At 39.0% G+C, this 17,958-nt stretch overlaps 1 protein-coding gene across 1 annotated transcript in view; it reads right to left on the bottom strand.

Annotated features, from left to right (window-relative positions):
- Positions 1-17,958, bottom strand: part of PCLO (piccolo presynaptic cytomatrix protein) — a 366,471-nt gene that overhangs the window by 158,542 nt on the left and 189,971 nt on the right. Inside the window, exons 4-6 of the mRNA XM_032643160.1 lie at positions 17,009-17,725; positions 2,958-8,028; positions 575-2,589 (exon numbers count right to left, since the gene is read on the bottom strand). Of these exons, the coding sequence (XP_032499051.1) occupies positions 575-2,589; positions 2,958-8,028; positions 17,009-17,725 (7,803 nt within the window). The remainder of the gene's footprint in view (positions 1-574; positions 2,590-2,957; positions 8,029-17,008; positions 17,726-17,958) is intronic.

Raw genomic sequence — 17,958 nt, 5'->3', positions numbered from 1 at the left:
TTATCTGAGGTAGATTAAGAAAGTTTCCAGAAACAAAATAAGCATGGATGAACTATGAAGATTATTTTACACTTTCTGCTCTAGAAATGCTCTCTCTGGAGCAACAAAGGTTAACATTCCGGAGGAAGGAAGAACAGACTGGTTAAATGATCTCCACAGATCTTCCCACTAAAGAATCCCAGTATCCATGGGCTTAAATGTTTGGTCAACCTTTGCCTTATGTGTTTATCTTCAATGCTTATTCCATCATACTTGAATATGAGTATTAACTGTGCTCACCAAAATCAGTCTACAATTGACACCTGGGAGATTTCAAGATTAGAACAAAATTTCAATCTCATTACATCATAATAACCTTCTCTCTCATTTTTGTCTCACATAATACGGTCTTTTTTTTTTGGTGTTTCTACATGGGTGTATACTTTTCTATCTTTTCCCCCAAATTTCTAATGAAATAGTCCTCACTGAAATTTAGAATTAGGCACCAGGAGCCTTTACTGCCTCCTAAAGTCTGCAAACACACAGTTAATATCAACTCATCCATTGTCTTCTAACTGAAAAGAAGCACTCTTACCGTGTAGCCCTCGGTATACTGAAAAGGAGCCCTGGAACTTTCGTCTGCTGTTGGACTCAGAGGCTTGGGGTCAGACATGGAGCGTTGCATCATCTTGGCTGTCTTAGGACTTGCTGGGGGAACTTTAGCCATATCGGGGTGCAGTACTTTCTGTGGACTTATGTCATCAGGGAGGGGTTTCTCATAAGGTACAAAGGCTGATTCTAAGGCTTTGCCTGGTGAAAGTGGTGAGATGGGTGAATAAAGGACTTTTGGAGATTTGGGTGGGGAAGGAGCCAGCTGTAATGTGGAATCTGCCCGAAGGTGAGATGAATAACCGATCTCTAAAGGTGTTGGGCGTTTCTTGTCTTTGGGTGGAGATGTGGCACCCAGGTATTGAGGACTCTGTGTGTCTGAATCTGCTTCTGTTTGACATCCTAAACTGCCCCCTTTGTAAGTCTTTTCTGGTGCTGAAATGTGTTTAATTATTTCTACCTTGGCATCCACGCGTGCCCGTATCGAAGGCGTTCTTATGGTTCCGACTGGTTCAGTTTGCACAGATATCTCTGCTACTGTTTGAACTGCTATACTGGAGACTTTGGAAAGGAGTTTGGCCTTGTCTGCCTCTGTAGTGCTGTCACCGTATTTCCCTACGCGAGCTTTTCTCCTTGATCTAGTAGGCATATCCCATTCATCCTGATCTTCATCATCCGTTTGGACGCTTGTATCGACACTCTTTTTAGTTCTCCTTCTCCTACTCACGTAACTCCGATCCGCTGACTCTTCATCGTCAGTTTGTACCCCGCTGTCCACTATCTTTTTAAAGCAGCGGGGATCATCTGCCAGATTCTCCCCCATCTCATCATAGTGGCCACGGACTTTAGCTCCAGAACTTCTCTTTTTGGGCTGCTTCTCCTCTTTTACAACCACGTCTGTCAGAGGTATTTCTGAAACAGTACTCAGGATGCCAGGTGGGGCAATGTACTGAGTAACCCCGTCCGACTGAACTGTGTACCATCCTTGGCTTTGTGGTATTTCAATCGCCACCACGGCAGAGGCTGTGGTGGTTGTATCTTCGGTCGCCCAAAACTGACCACCTTCTGGGGCAGCATACTGACCTTCCAGAATGGCCTGGTCTGTAGTGGTTTGTGGAGAAGCAGTTCCAGAAGGGTCATAGTTATACTGGTAGATCTGGCGGATCTTTTGCTCCTCGAGCTGCTGGTGAAGCTGTTGCTGCAGCTGCTGGATCTGCTCCAGCTGCAACTGTTGCTGTGCTAACGTCTCCTGTCTCATGATGAACTGGGCTTGCCGCTCCTCTTCTTGCTGATACAGGAGGTGCTGCTTCATTGACTGCAGCTCCTCCAGCTTTTTTTGAACCATGAGCTTTTCCTGTTCTCGGAACCTTTGAATTTCCTGCCGTTCCCACTCTAACTCCTCAGCAAAACGCTGCTGCTTAATTTTCTCCAGTTCCAAGAGCTCGCGCTCCAAGTCCAGTTGCTGTTGTTGCTTATCTTCTTCGGGGACGATTAAAAGCGCACTTTCCTCTCCCACCACTTCAGAAAAGACTTCAGACGCTGTGGTTAAAGTGGGAACCGAGTCCATCGTCTCAGCTGTCAGAGTTTCCATTGTGATAGTTTGCAAACTGGCATTGATATCAACACCAGTCACTGCAATGTCTGTTTCAGATGCCCCTGTTGTCAAGAAATACGATCTAGGCATTGGCTGGCTCTGGTGCAGGGCGGATAATGAAGTCACAGCGTCAGTTGTGTGCACACCAGACAAATCCCTCATGGTTTTGCTGAAAATGGAGCCAGGTTGTGTGGTGATAGCAAATGTGGAAGGAATTGGAGTTGCTACTGAAGAATAGACAACACCATTAGATGACCTCAAAACACTCCCCACACCATACTGAGGTCCTGGAGGTGGAGTCATTCTTGCTGTGGAATACTGTGGGGTACTAATCCCAACTCCTGAAATGACTTGTCGTGTTTCTGGATATGGACCTGTAGTCTTGCTTGAATAATCCATTACCTCACCTGAAACACAGGGTAGAGTTATAGTGCAGTTCCCAGAACGAATGATGCTTTTGGGGTTGGAAAGCCCACTCAGTCTTGAAGAACATAATGAACGGGACTGCATGCAAATCCACAGGCTAACCTACCTAGGTGCGGAATAAAAGCAATGTTGAACATGCAGGCACATGCAGGCGACTTTGCGTGGAACAGATTAAAAAAAAAAATGAAGAAACAAAAGCGCACATGTACTCCAAAATACGGTGCCAAAACATCCAAAGAAAGATGAAAAGTAACAAAATTGGGAAAGGGACCACATTGTCATCCTGAAATGAGATGAGGAACACCGTAATGGTATTTCACGGAAAGGTCTGTTGCTACATCATACTGACCTGTAGGAATTCTCCCTGAAGTTAGATCTACTGCTGCATCAGTTCCTCCAGAATAATCAAAAGCATTCTTACTTTTATAGAAAAAATGTCCAGCTTCTGCTAAATTAGTGTCAGACATGGAAGGTTTCATTCCCCCAATCCCTCTATAACCATATGGCCCTGCTCGATCATATTGATAGTGATCATCCCTATAACCAAAACGATCCTCAGGAAGAGTCGTTGCAGGCTGCTGTGCCGTGCAGCTCCTTCCAAAAGGTAACTTATAAACCATATCACAGCACACAGCTCTTCTTCCTGCGGTCAGATCAACAGGTTTTTCATCATCTTCTATTATTTTGGTCACCACATTTGAAGTAGCTTCATCCATTGTTACAACAGTTCTATGAGACTTGGAGGTACTGAGATCCACTACTTCCCCATCAGTGATGCCCTGTGATGTGGTGCTATCAGTCCATCCATTTGTGACACCACCAGGAAGTGCAGTAATGGGTTTCGTAAGAGCTGATGTCACTGGGTGTACAGAGGTGCTTAAAGATAAGTTTATTGGTGCTTCCTCCCTAACTGTAGGAAAGGCCTGGCCACTTGGTACCCTGCATGGGGGCTCTACATGCTTTGATGTAGTGAGCTGGAGTGGCATTGCTGTTGCACGTTCTAGACTCACTAGGCTTTCTGTGCCTGTGGTGTAACTTGCAGTAGCTGTGCACGTGACAACAGTCACTGTCTCAGTGACCAGGGATGTTGGAGTCACTCCTGATGACGCTGCACTGAGATTTATAATAGAGGGCTGGACAGCACTAATTTGTCTCCCATACATTTCACTTACTGTGGTCTGCCTCTTCACATCCATCATGGAAGCAGAAAGATCCATACATTTTTCAGTTACTTTAACTTCTACTTTGGGTACTGTACGCAGATCAATAGCATCACCAACAAGTTGCAACTTGACGTTTTCTTTATACTGTTGCTTCTCTAAATGGAGGTGATCTAGAGCAAGAGGCTCTGGAGGAATGGATATAGAGACGCTGCTGAGACCAGTACTAGCGATTGTACTTTTGGCTGTTGAAAACTCAGCCTTGGAAACTTCAGCTGGGAGAAACTGTGTAACTGAAGTTGGGGGTTCTTGAAATGAAGGTAGTGTTGTGACAGGGATAGCAGAAAATGTCTCCAAAGATCCTGAGATGTACAGGCTCTGTTGTGAAGAACTTGAAATTTCTGTAGCTTTCATAGGAGGAACTACAGAAAATACTGGCTCAATGGAAATCAGATCTTTGGGGGGTGATCCCAAGGGCCAGCTGGTAATAACTTGACTCCCTGAAGAATCTGTTGGAGTCCCAGGTTCAGATGGCAATGTGATAACCACGTAAGTTTCCATGAGGGACTTGGAAAATCTTGGTGAGGACTTGTTAGAGTGAGGGGAAAGCGGAGAGGTAGGGGAAGGCAATTTATAATCTGCTGAGGTCACTAAATTTAATGTCATATTTGAAGTTATAGGTAGACCTGTTGGTTTGGGCTGCGTATCTGTTGGTTTTGCGGTAGTGACTGGAGGTTCAGGAACTGCTGGTTTAGGGGCAACCGGAGGTTTGCTTGGCTCAGGTCTATGTGTAAATACAAGTCCAGATGGAACTGAAGATGGCTTAGGGGGGACAGGAGGAGGTACAGAGGTACATATTTTTGTTATAGGTAACCCATTACTTCCTGGAGCAGCTGTGGTCTCTACTGTAGCAACTACAGAATCTACTAGAGGTGTAGCTGCAGTAGTTGCAGTAACTGGAGCTGGAACCGTTATCTTTTTTTTAGGATGAATAGTTGGTTTAGGTGAGGTTGGTGGAGGAAGAGGTGGGGGGGGAGGAGGGAGGGGAGGGGGAGGAGGGGGAGGGGGAGGAGGGGGTGGGGGAGGAGGTTGGGCCGAGGCATCCAAAGAAGAACTTCGAAGGAATGGACGAGCTTTAGTTGGAAGACAGGAAATAGAAGGAGTGCCAGATGGCACCTGGGATGCAGGCTTTGCTGGACCAAAAACGTCTTCAGATGAAAAGCATGTCGTTGAAATCTGCTGCTTCATTGTTAGAGAAGAAGGTGTCTGATCAAACACAGTTTCAGAGAGGCTAATTTTTGTTAGTTCGGCCTCCGACTCCTTCCTTGTATCTCTGTAAGCTTCCAAAACTTCCAGAATAATTCCATCCCCTGTTTCCTTCTTGGCTTTCTTCACTGGGTCTTTTTCAGATACAGATAAGTCAGTGGAAATAGTGTCAGCAATTAGCCCCTCAAGTTTAGTTCCTACAGATTCTATGAGAGAAGGTTCCCTATCAGATAAGGAAATCACAATGTGACCAGCACTAGTTCTACCATCTGGTATGGTCGGCCGATCTAAAGATATGTCTTCTGGATAGTCTATAATGCTGCCTGGGAAATACGTTGATGAAGAAATTTCCTCAGAATCTTCAAATTTAGTTACAATGTCCAGTGGCTCAGTATACGCTGTGGTTATGCTATCCAGGGTACTAATGGGAGAGGAGCTATCTGTGGTACAAACTGAAGAAACAGATGATGTGAGAGAGGGTGTGTCAGAGGGTGGGGCAGACGTAGCACTTTCTGAAGGCTCAGAGTAGGTCAAAATCAGTGACTCATGAGCAATTATCTCTTGAATTTCTCTTGTATAGTCGGTCACATGTTCATCCTCAATTTCTTCCGTTGAAAAATGTTGGGTTATTTTAACATCTGGGATGGAGAGTGTGGCACTGCTGGTCGAATCTGTAAGAGATACGCCTGAGAGAACACTTGATGTCAAAGATGCATCAGGCACCCTGTCAAAGTCCACAGTAGATTCTGTCATATCATCCCTGATGGGGGGCTTGGTTGGGCTGGATCCAGGTGTTAATTGCATCTGTTGCCTTTTTATGAGTTCTTCGTAGGCAGCATCAGCATCTAATAACTGCTTTTCTTCACTGGTAGAAGTTACCATACTACCCAGATCCACAATCTCATGGCTTTCTGGGATGATAAAAGAGCTTGAAACAATGTCTTCTTGAGGCAAAACAGCATGTAAGCTTTCTAGCTCATAAAACTCTTTCTGAAGGTCTGTAATTTTCTGCATGGGATCTTCATAAATCTGTTCTGGAAGTCTTATTTTTTGCTCTCTCCCTCTCTGCTGTAAAAATCCATTTTCTTCTTGCCTCGTGAGCAGGCTGCCATCAACGGAACCATTATATGTGTCCTCTACTAAAGATTCATAAATATAATCCTCTATTAACATCCCACCGTACAAAGGCTCTTTTTCAAACATTTCGTCTCGTTCACTTGCAGCTGGAAAAGCTTTATATTTCTGGCTTTTATGCATCATTTCTTCATACATCTCCTCAGCGCTTTTTAATGCCTTTTGGCTACCTTCTTTCTGCATAATAGATTGCTCATCTGTCGGTGAGTATAAAGACACAGCTGTGGGCAATTTATAAACTTTTTGTACTTCGATTATCTTTTCTGGGCTTATTTCAAAGCCTTCTGGGTCTGACTCTATGCTAGGTGAATATTCAGAACAAGAAGATCGATGGAGCTCCTCCATTTCTGCAGCTTGACGTAATTCTTCTGTTGGAGACGCATCTTCGATGGGAGAGAGATTACTGGGTGGTGTCTTTGGTCTTTCCCTCCTTCTCTGAGCTCGAAGTTCATCTTTGTCTTTCTTTGATTTCTTACTAGAAGTCTTTCTTTGCTGCTGTTCTAATTCCCGTTGCTTTTCTTGCTCCTTCAATAATTCTTCTTCCTCTCTCAATTCTTCTTCCTCTGAAGAATCTTCAATCGTAGGTAAAAGAGGGCCATGCGATCTGTGTCGAGCTTTGCGTTGCTGTTTGCTCTCTCCTTTTTTGTGACTTGGGCTACTGTCGCTGTCCTCATCAAGTGACGAAACTGATGTAGGGGATGTGCCAGGAGTGAAGCTGGAAGCATGAAGACTAGAAGATCCTTCCCCCCTTGACCGATCTTCCGGAGAGTCTGTCAAGCTTTCCATTTCTAATTCTGGCTCTTCATCAAAGTACAAAGCTGTTTTTTTCTGTGGTGACTCTGCAGAGTATTTATCTGCGATCGTGCTATTGAGTTCAATCGTTTTGAATCGACGTAGCCCTCCTCCTCCGGCAACTACAAGTTCTTCACTCTCCTGACTTTTAGTTTCTCTGTATTTAAGTTCAGGACTTTCATCAAAGGTCTCATCGTCTTCATCATGCCATGAATGGCGTCTCCCTGCATCATCATCAAAGCTTGCACTACTTTTTCGCATCAGTCGCCTGTGTTTCCCTGCTGTTCCTTTTCCCTTCCCTTTGGTTTCTTCCTTCTTCTGGCTTTCAGTACTACTACTAATCTCTTTGAGCTGGTTCCTAATGAACTCATCATCTTCAGAACCTGAAGCATCTTCATCAGCACTCATTTCTATGATTTGCTTTCGAATGAAGTCTTCCTCTTCACCTGATCCTTGACTATCTTCATGTTTATATTCATCGCTGCTTGATGAACCAACACTAGTTCTCCGTTTTCTTTGTGGAACAGGTGAGTTTTCACTTTCGCTACTGTCTTCAATTGAATCATAAGGCTGTCTTCTTATAGGCAACTCATCGACAAATTCAGACTTTTCTTCACAGTCCTTTCTGGAAGGGATGTCTTGTTGGCTCTCTTTCTTAACAGTGTCTTTTTCTTCTTGACTCTCTTTAAGCTCCTCTGAAACTGTAGATTCCAGCGTTTCGGCTAAACTCTGAGTTTTCTGTTGGTCCTTAGGCTGCTCAGAAGAAACCTCGTGGGGTTCTGTTTTCTTTTCTGACTTTTCTTCAAGTGTACTTGCCTGAGCTTCCAAAATGGATAGGACCATACTTTCTAACTTAGCCAAATCCGAGGGGCTGGATGGGCTGCTTTCTTGTGAAAAGGAGTCCTTTTTGAGTCCCTTGAGCAAATCCTTTTCGTCACTGGGAATAAGACTTGGAATTTCACCAAGCGAACTTGATATTCCGTCAGAAGAATATCCTGTGTCACTCAGACCTTGCGGGCTTTTTGGCTGCTGAATACTTGAAGTGTCTGATTTGTCATCTTCCTTTTCCTAGCAGGAAGGAAAAGATACAGGAAAACTTAACATGGTTAAACTAATAACATGGCCTCTCCATTACTCTCAGATAACTATTACAAACTGAGGAATAATTATAGGAATTTTTTCAACTATATAAGAGTATTTTTTAAAAAAAAATCTTTGAGCACAAAAAATAAAAGTGGTTGATACATATAAAGGTTAGTTTTCGCTTAAGTTTAATTAAATGTCTATTCTCAATCACAATTGATCTTATTTCATCAATGTTGTATCCTTTTACATCTCAATACCATTTTTCTTCAAAAACATGATTACCTTTCTCGGTACATTTACTTTGGGAAAGAGTTCAAATGGTTGAAGAAAAATTTTAGTAAGTTTCCATTAACATAATTAATACTTTTGGATTATGAGGACAGGCAAACAAAGAATCAGAGGATGGGCACTGTACTTGCCTCCAAGTAGCATGGGATATTGAAAAATTTACTTAACAGAAACAAGTAGGTAACATGGCCACAGTACGATACTCATCTCACCTACCGCAAAGGACTTTTTTTTTTTTTTTAAGAGAGAGATTCGAACAAGGCATTGCCTTTTAAGTACACTTTGAAAGATGTAAAACACTATATTTTACTTGGTATGGCTGTTAATATTATTATTCTGTATCACTTGAAATGAATGTTTAGAAAGCGTAAACTTTGAAGAAGCTATGACATAATTGGTCTGACTCAAGGTTTTAGAAAAAGAGAAATATCCAGTTAGTATTTTTCTAGAGTTGTTAAATCACATTTATCTCCAGCAGCCCATCTCAAAGAAATTTAATAAATTTCTTATAAATGTCTTCGGATTTTAAAATACTTGGAATTTCACCTTCACACTATTTCAAAGTCAGCTCCCTTCAACCAGCACAATAACTAATTTGTGAATGTGAACAGGGGCTTTCCAGGGAGCTGGGACACTTCAGAGACACATCAGTCTTAAACAACTGCTTTCTTTGGGCTGTGATGAGGCCATGCCAGCAGTTTGCTTTAAGAATCAGAGAGGCCTTAAGCGAAAGTATGAAACAGAGACCTTTATGCATAAATCCAAATTAAAAATACCTATGGGCAAAATGAAACCCAAGTGATCCAGTTAGTTTCCATGTTTTACAGAGAGTGTCAAAATAACCCCACAGCCCTATGGAATGAAGAGGTCAGAGGAAGAGTTGCAGGAGGACATGCTCTGTCTGACCCTGGCCTATGAGGGTACCTGGATTCTACTAAGTATGTATCTTGAACTAACAATCTTGATATTTTCAGTGGGTTGTATGGCCACGGGTTTCTCCTACCTATCCACAGCTCGAATGAACAGATGTCAGGTTGCACAAATACCATGCAAACACCTCTTTCTTCCTTCTTTCCTGCCTTGTTCCTTCCCGTTCTCAAATATAAAAGTTGTTGGGTTGATACTCATTTTATATTCATTTCCATCTCAATATCTGTCTTTATTATGTATGGCTAAGGATGTATCTCGAGCATATAGGGTAAAATGCACATTATATGGTAAAATGCTTTTTGCTGAACTTACAACATGGCAATTCAGAAAGACAGTCGGATACATTCTTTACAACTGTCAGGCAAAAGCAATGAATACTCTCTGGTTTACTAAGAATTAACTTTCCTAGACCATTTCAGATGTCTTTCCAGAAAAGGATTACTTATCTGCTGTTGTGAGACTATAGTAGTTGGGTTGACAAGCACGCAACTAATTGGTTTGTTTCTCTTAAGAGCTACTAGACACAAGAAAAAAAAAAACAGGTAAAGCAGTGTTCTCATAAAATATTTCTGGATGGTCATATAGTGGAGGGATATTTCCACCTCCTCACATTCCACACAATACCAGCACAATATTTTGAGTCCAGTATGCTTTCTATGCCTTTCCTTGTCTGCCTTCCCACCCTTCACTAAATCACAGTAAATACCGTAACCACAGGGGTGGGGTACTAAGCTTCTTGTGGAAAAAAGGTCAAGAAAATGATCTTTCGTAATCAAATTTTGATGGTATCATTTGTGTTCTTTATTTTGAGTCTGTACATATTATAAAACATAACAATGTAATAAAATTATACATATAAGGAGGAAATGCAACTGTGGTTACATATAACAATTCACTGAGTATAATAAAGAATAAATTATAATTGTATACAGTGAACTCTGAAGGTTCTACTGACATTTTACAAAAATAAGATTAGGATCAGACATACATAATGTAACAAAGAAAATTAAGGTACACTAGACAGAAGACTCAGACGCATAAACATCAAAATCCCTACCCTACAATCCCCCTTATGTGCCCTTCTGGATGTGTTCACGCTTTCCTGCTTTTCTCAGTGCTATGTTCTACCCACTTCTCCCTCTTGCCACTTTCTCCCTGGTCTCTTTCCTCTCCTCCTCATGGGATTCAATCATCATTTACCTATGATGATGCTGTGACGATTTTTCACCTAAATGATTTCCTCTCCATATCATAAGGTGGCAAAAGTCTGCAAAGATGTTGCCCTATAGGTTTGTGGGTCTAAGATAAAGTGTTTGGAGTGGTTAATAAGGAAATCAAGTTAGGTGACCAAAGGGCATCTGGCTGAACTGTTTAGAAGGAGCAACTGGTCACGTACTTATTGTACCATGAGATATTGAAAAAATTCAAAGTGTCAATTCTTCTCATACTAACTACCATGGGTATAAATTCCCCTGACAGAGGTGAGTGACCTTCTACTTCATTACTGTTAGCTTGTTAACTATCAGATCATATACCAACTAGCCCTTTTACCTCTTTAAGATAGCTACACATTCCTCTTTTCACCTGCTGCTGCTAAAATTAAAAAAAAAAAAAAAAAAAAGCTTTTCTTCATATACAGAGATCAGCATAGTGAGGTGCTTATGTGTCCATCCATTTACGCTTTCTGCAGCTCTCCACTCTTATTTGTGAGATATCTGGGTGAAAGTTCTAGTGCAATTTGTTCCCGTGCAGGTTAACTGGTCTCTCATAGATTTAACATCACAAACCCTTGCTTTATTGAATAACGTTCCTTAACGAGGGAATAATTTGATCAAATAAGAAAGAGTAGCTGGCACTGAGAAGAATGTAAAACATAGCATGTAAGTTGGGTCTGGTTTTCTCTATTCAAACTTCAAATGGATATCTGAAGTACTGTAACCTAGACGACTATATTCAAAGGATCCATGTGAGGGAGGCTTATATTCTTTCAAATTTCTAACTCCCTAGGACTAAAAGACTGGCAGTTTTCTCTCAGTTGCCTCAAAAATGTGCAGTTGCATACACATGGAATCTAAGAATAAAAAAAAATAAAAAGGGGCAGGACAGGAGTAAACACGTAGAGGTAGAGAATGGACTTGAGGACACGGGGAGGGGGAAGGGTAAGCTGGGACGAAGTGAGAGTGGCATGGACATATATACACTACCAAAGGTGAAATAGATAGCTAGTGGGAAGCAGCCGCATAGCACAGGGAGATCAGCTCGGTGCTTTGTGACCACCTAGAGGGGTGGGATAGGGAGGGTGGGAGGGAGGGAGACGCAAGAGGGAAGAGATATGGGGATATGTGTATACATAGAGCTGATTCACTTCGTTATACAGCAGAAACTAACACAACATTGTAAAGCAATTATACTCCAATAAAGATGTTAAATTGAAAAAAATGTGTAGTTGTATGCTTATTTCTGAGAAAAATATTAAGCTATTTAGTAACATATTAAGATTTAATAAAATAGATTCAAATGATTCTTCCTAAAGTACATGCGTAGATTACATATATAACACATATATACATATGTGTTTAAATATCACTGAATTTTCTCATTTATGCATTATTTTCTTCATTTGAATAGATAGGAGTTGGAATTAATTATCCATTTAATATTTTATATGTAGTCCAAATACAACCTAGAATGACCTCCAAAATTATTACATAAGAATAAAATTACAGGCCTAGACCCCTTGCATGAGAATTTTGTTTGTCATCTTAGATTGAGGCAGTGAGTGGGAAGATCCCTAATTTAAGCACTTTAAAAAAAAAAAAAAGCAATCTTATTTTTCAGGAACACATTTTACCTGATGAACACATTTTCCTTGTATTTTCCTAAGTACATTCAGCATTCAACTCTATTACACTGACTTTTATTTTTTTGTATATACTGCAGTCTTCTCTATGTACAGAATTATGGTACTTGAGCCTTTCTAGTCTGTGTATAAGAAACAAATCTTCAAAATTTTCAGAAACCAAGATTCATATTTTTTACTTACTAACCAAAAGCAGAAAGCACAGAATTCTTTTCTTTCCAATATTCCACTGCCATTTATTGACCTGAAGACCAGTCAGAGAGAGGCAGTGATGAATTGAGACCCGCTTGAAACCTTCCCATGGTGTCATATCTTGAGGCCTTCTCTAGTACCAAGACACTTGTGTACTGCCAAGCTTAGTTCTGCCCCTTTCACAGATTTTGAAACTTTTAGCCTTCCATGTTGAAGGAAAACGGAAGGTTTTTAAAAACTAGCATTGGGGTTATGAACTGAATTCTTGGTTAAATATAAGACTGTACAAAGAAAGGAGGCAATATTAAGTTTTTGCCTAATGTTTCCCAAGTCATTTATATTAATGGGCCAAAGTAAAACAACAGATTAATAATCTTTAATCATTTATACAATGTTTGGGTCAAAATGGATTGCTAGTCTGAATGTTCCAAGCACTGTAAACAAGATTAAATCCATAAGTTCACTGGGTCTGGAGATAAAAACTGGATAGTCCCACATACATGGGAATCCTTTTCACTTCAGAAAACCTCATCATTTTCCATCCTATACAATTATGCTGCCTTTAGATACCATGGCTATATATAACTTGAATACTAACCCTGGGTCATTTTAACCATAAATAGAAGTTTATGCTAAAGGATGTTCACATTTTTTTTTTTATCAAGAGAGCTATAACGTTTCAATGTAATATATCAAATGTAGACAAGCAGTATTCTCTTTAAGTGTATAGGTAGAGAGAGAATTCTGTAGTGACGTACAGTTTTAAAACATTAAACCAAAAAAGGAGAATGTACATTTCAAAATATTTATTATATTTCAGGATAAATTTTAATTCCATTCAACTAACACACTTTGAAAGACAGGAATGAGTGGAGAGACAAAATGATGTAGCAATAAAGAAATGTAAACAGTATACTATAACAATACGAATGACGCAAATGACAAATAAATGAATAAATAAAATAATATAAATATATAAAAACGAAGTAAAAAATCACACAAACTGGAAGCTGCTAAGGGAGATGAATACTTAAAATAATAAAAAGACAGCATCCTAAAGGTGTCACGGGGAAGAAGCATTCTGTGCAGTGTTTAGGAGCCCAGCCTTTATAAGCAGAACAGGACTATAATCTTAGCTTTGCTGCTTCCCAGCCATGTGATCTTGGGCACAACAAAGTTAGTTTCTCCCTCTTTAAAGCAGATATAACCAACCAAACCGACGTTCCTATAATAGGTAAGTGGTAGACAAGATATTCTTGCCAAAAAATCATGTGTCAACGTTAATAGTAATAATGCAAGACATACACAAACACATTAATAAAGAAAACTGACACAAAACTGGCCAAAAAAGTTTGACATTACCAGGAAAACCATTTGATATCTGTCTTACATAAGTTACTGCTAATAACAAACCTTGACTAAACACATAATGTGCTTAGGCTATTTATAGCAAGTCACCCTAAGACACTATCACAAACTTCTAGAATTTTTGGCAAATAAATATTCCAGTACTTCACACATTTTCAATGAATTGAAATAAACACTTAAAATCGTCTTTGGAGCTGTCTTATTTAATAGTAAAAGACAAAAAAGTCACATAACATTTGGGGAAACTTGATTTTTCTGCCATGGAAACAATATGGTGACAAATTAAACTACATTTCTTTGTCAGCCAATATTGCTGGAAAGAAAGAAAGAACTGTGGAAGGTTCGGGGGAAAATCATTAGAACAAAGTAAGTAGCAAAAGGTTTGGTAATAAAATCAACATGCAGATATTTCTAACATGCTCAGTTTATAATATTCACTAGTTCTGTTTAAATAATAACATACTTAAAGGATTACTACTGTGAGCCACCAAATGGCTCAATATTCAGTGATTTGTTTAAAAAGGTATATATATTTTTTTAAATGAAAAAACTGTATATTAAATTCTGAGGAGTGGCTCTTTTAATTGGAATTAGTTTTTTAAAAAGGTAAAGTTACATAGATAGCAGTGCATGTGAAATTCATTTACTGTGTCTGTTACAAGTAAGCTGGTAATGAAGATGGATAATTGGAAATCATCATGTAATTATGCTACATAAAATGACATATCATTTAAAAAAGTTGTCATGTCTGCCTTTTCAGACAAACTTTAAGCAGAATACTTTAATCTTTTTATAAACATTGCAGATGAATAACTGCAGTGGGTTTTAAAGTCATTTGTTAAAAAATCGTATTTTAAAACACCACATTTTGTGATAGTTAGCAAGAGGAGATGATTGGTATCACGTTAGATTAACATTTATTTCTGGAATTTCCACAAGTTAAAAAAAAACAGTTTTCAATTCCAAACTTAGAAAACAGGTAGCAAGATTTGGCAAGTACAACCTTTGATGCACTTCTCTCATTTCTGGTATATCCTGCGGATTAGCTTTTTTGTTATGGAGCATCATTAAAACTAAAAGTCAAAATATCAAAATAAACTTAAGCTGAATTTCAAAGAACTCCATCATAAAATTTTAGAACAAGATTTTCAAACACTGAAGCACAGTCAATCAAAGCTCTCTCTAAAATGCTATTATTAATCATATTTTACTGTGATCAAATGTATATATTTAAATAAATATAATAAAAATGGTGATTTTAGCTTATTTCACTGACTTACACATTTCTGTGAATGTTTATATTGCAAATAATATGTTAGTAATAGTGCATAGATTTAATTTAGAAATAAATATATATACACATATTGAAGTCGTTAAAAGAAAAAGTAGTGGTAAAAGGAAATGATAAAAAAGTGATACATTTGTAAAATAAAATAAAATGTAGTACATAAAGAAAATATTTGGATACTTCTTGTTTAGATTATATTTAACAAACAATAGAGAATCATTAGAAATATCTGAGTGATAGAGTTAAATTATCTGAACTCTGGAAAATAATTACCTGATAACTATATACTGGAGAAGGGAAAAAAAGAAGGCCTAGTGACTAGTAATTAGATTACTCAAATCGTTGGTAAAAGGTCACGAAGACCGTTAGGATACTGTCCTTAGGAATAGGAGCTAAGCAGAAACTGCTTCTATAGAGAGTTGGATATGATTTGAACACACTGAGTTCCAGTTTACAGTGAGTTTCTGAAGTGGAATGATCTACTCAGTATTTGAAAATGTAGGTCTAACACTCAAGAGGGGCAGAAGGTGCACAAGGAGAGTTAGGAAACGTTCATGTGGCTCCCCTAAGAGGAAAGAAGACAGAGTTCAAAGAAGAACTGATCGGAAAAGAGAAATTAATAGAGATAATCAAAGTAAAACTCATAAGGGGTGATCAGAAAGACAAGAAAAGAACAAAAAGGGAAGAGTCATGAAGCTTCACAGAGAGAAATGGCAAAAAGCATCAAGTTCTGCAAGGTGGTTAACTGGGAGAAGAAGCAGGTGGTGGTGGCGGGGTAGCTAGATCCAGCCATTAGAATGGAGACTACATAGGCATCTGCTTTCTCTGAGTTGGATAAACTCATATAACAAAGGAAGATCAGGATTTACTTAATGAGTGAGGTCTCATATACCAGAGACAGTCTAGTAACCATGTGTTAAAACTGTAAACAATACAACAACTGAACCAGGGTTGGGATGGACTAAAAGTTCTAATTAGAATTCTAATATTAAGTTTTAATACCAATGAATCATTTCGTTTTCCTGCAAGTCATTGCTGCCATCTGTGAATTAAAATTATTCAGCCTGATATAAGATCTCTTGAAGCTCTAAAAAGAGTTCAGAGTTCCTCTATAAATGGTATTATTGCCCGTGCAAATATAGGTTAAGATGAGGTACCCTTAGAAGTTTCCACTAAAGAAAAAGAAAATATATAAAGAATAATATATATTCCAGATGAGGCTTGGATTATAAATAACCCTCCAACATTAAACACACTGAATAAAACCGAACAAAATATATTATACTGATTTCACACTAAATACTAAAATAAACTTAAAAAAAATGTTTCTCCTGAATTTTAGCCATACTTCTTTTTTTTAAAATCACAATTATTTAATCATTTTATGGTTGACCACACCTTAAAAAGCTTTCATGTGAGAAGAAACTTGAGTCTGGCTTAACCAAGTGGTTAAGTAAACAGAAATTCCAAGACAAACATTATTTTATGTTAAAGGAGGATACTGATTTTAAGTTCATAGTGGAAGGAAAAAGCAATCATTTAAAATTATAAGAGGGCTTCCCTGGTGGTGCAGTGGATAGAACTCCACGGTCCCAATGCAGGGGGCCCGGTTTCGATCCCTGGTCAGGGAACAGATCCCACACGCATGCTGCAACTAAGAGTTCACATAACACAACTAAGGAGCCCACCTGCCGCAACTGAGGAGCCTGCCTGCCACAACTAACACTCAGCACAACCAAATAAATAAATATTAAAATAAAATAAAATAAAATTATATGAAACCCTTCTTTATCACTCCATAGATTTTTATAAATTATTTGATCAGCATAAAAGCTAATAAATGTTATATCTATGCTTTATTTAAATTAGATTAAGCTGTCAGAAAGCCAAAGTTCATCATTTTAGCAAACAACTGTTACATTTTTCTGAAAACGCTATTAATTGAAGGCTTTCACTTACAAAATTACCATTAAGCACTCAGTGTACTTAGGTGGACATTAGTAAATCTGCAAAGTTAGGAAAAAAACATAACTTACTGTTTTTTCCTTCCTAGGTTCCATCTGATCAGGCTTTGCCGAGCATGTTGCCTGTGGCTGTTCTTTTATTTTTTGAGTCATTCCATCATCTTTCTTAGACAAACTCTGAGGTGCACCAGATGGTAAATCTTCCATCTTGGTCAGTGGTTGTTTCTTTTCTTGCACTGCCTCTGGAGCCACTTTGCCTTCAGGTTTTTCTTCAGCAATCTGTACTTGAGTTTTAAGTAAGTCATATTTCTGTTCCTCCTCTAGAGCTGATGTTTTTGCTCCTGGGGGTAACTTTTTGTCTTCAAGAGCTGGCCTTTTGTCTTTAAGGGTTGGCTTTGTTTCTTCAAGAGGCGGCTTTTTTTCTTCTAGGACTGGCTTTTTGTCTTCAGGGGTTGGCTTCTTTTCTTGAGGGGCTGAAGTTTTGTCTTTCTCTAGTTTACTCTCCTCCTGAATTTGATCTGTGGTTCCCTTAGGGGGAATTTTTTCAACTGAAGGTGTTTCTTTCACTTCTTCTGGAATGATTTTTTCACCTTCTGTTTTTTCTTCTTGTTCCCTCTTTTTCACTTTTACTTGGGCAGGCATTGCTATTTTCTGAGACGGTTGTTCTGTAGGGACAGGCATAGGAAAGGCTTTTGGTCCTGTCTGTGTAGGTGGCATTTTGCCCATGTCTCCAAGCTGTCCTGATATTGCTCTCTGGGTTTGACAATTTAAACAAAGCCATTCCTGAATCTGCAGATAAAACAGAAATTAAAAGATTAACTATATTATATACATCTGTTCTGGTGCATTTACCAAGGTTAGCACTTGGCAATTTCTAGCTGCTTTTTTGTATATGGAGAAGGTGGGTCGTTGTTTTCTGGATCAATTAAAACGGTGACTTTTAAAGAAGATTGCAAAAAGACTATGTGAAATCTAAAAACAGGAGTCCTTAGAGATCAGCAATTAACTCACCTCACCATAAA

The sequence above is a fragment of the Phocoena sinus genome, chromosome 9, assembly GCF_008692025.1.
Source record: "Phocoena sinus isolate mPhoSin1 chromosome 9, mPhoSin1.pri, whole genome shotgun sequence".
Lineage (NCBI taxonomy): Eukaryota > Metazoa > Chordata > Mammalia > Artiodactyla > Phocoenidae > Phocoena > Phocoena sinus.
Note: the sequence above shows the minus strand (reverse complement) of the source record. Positions and strands in the feature narration are given on the sequence as shown.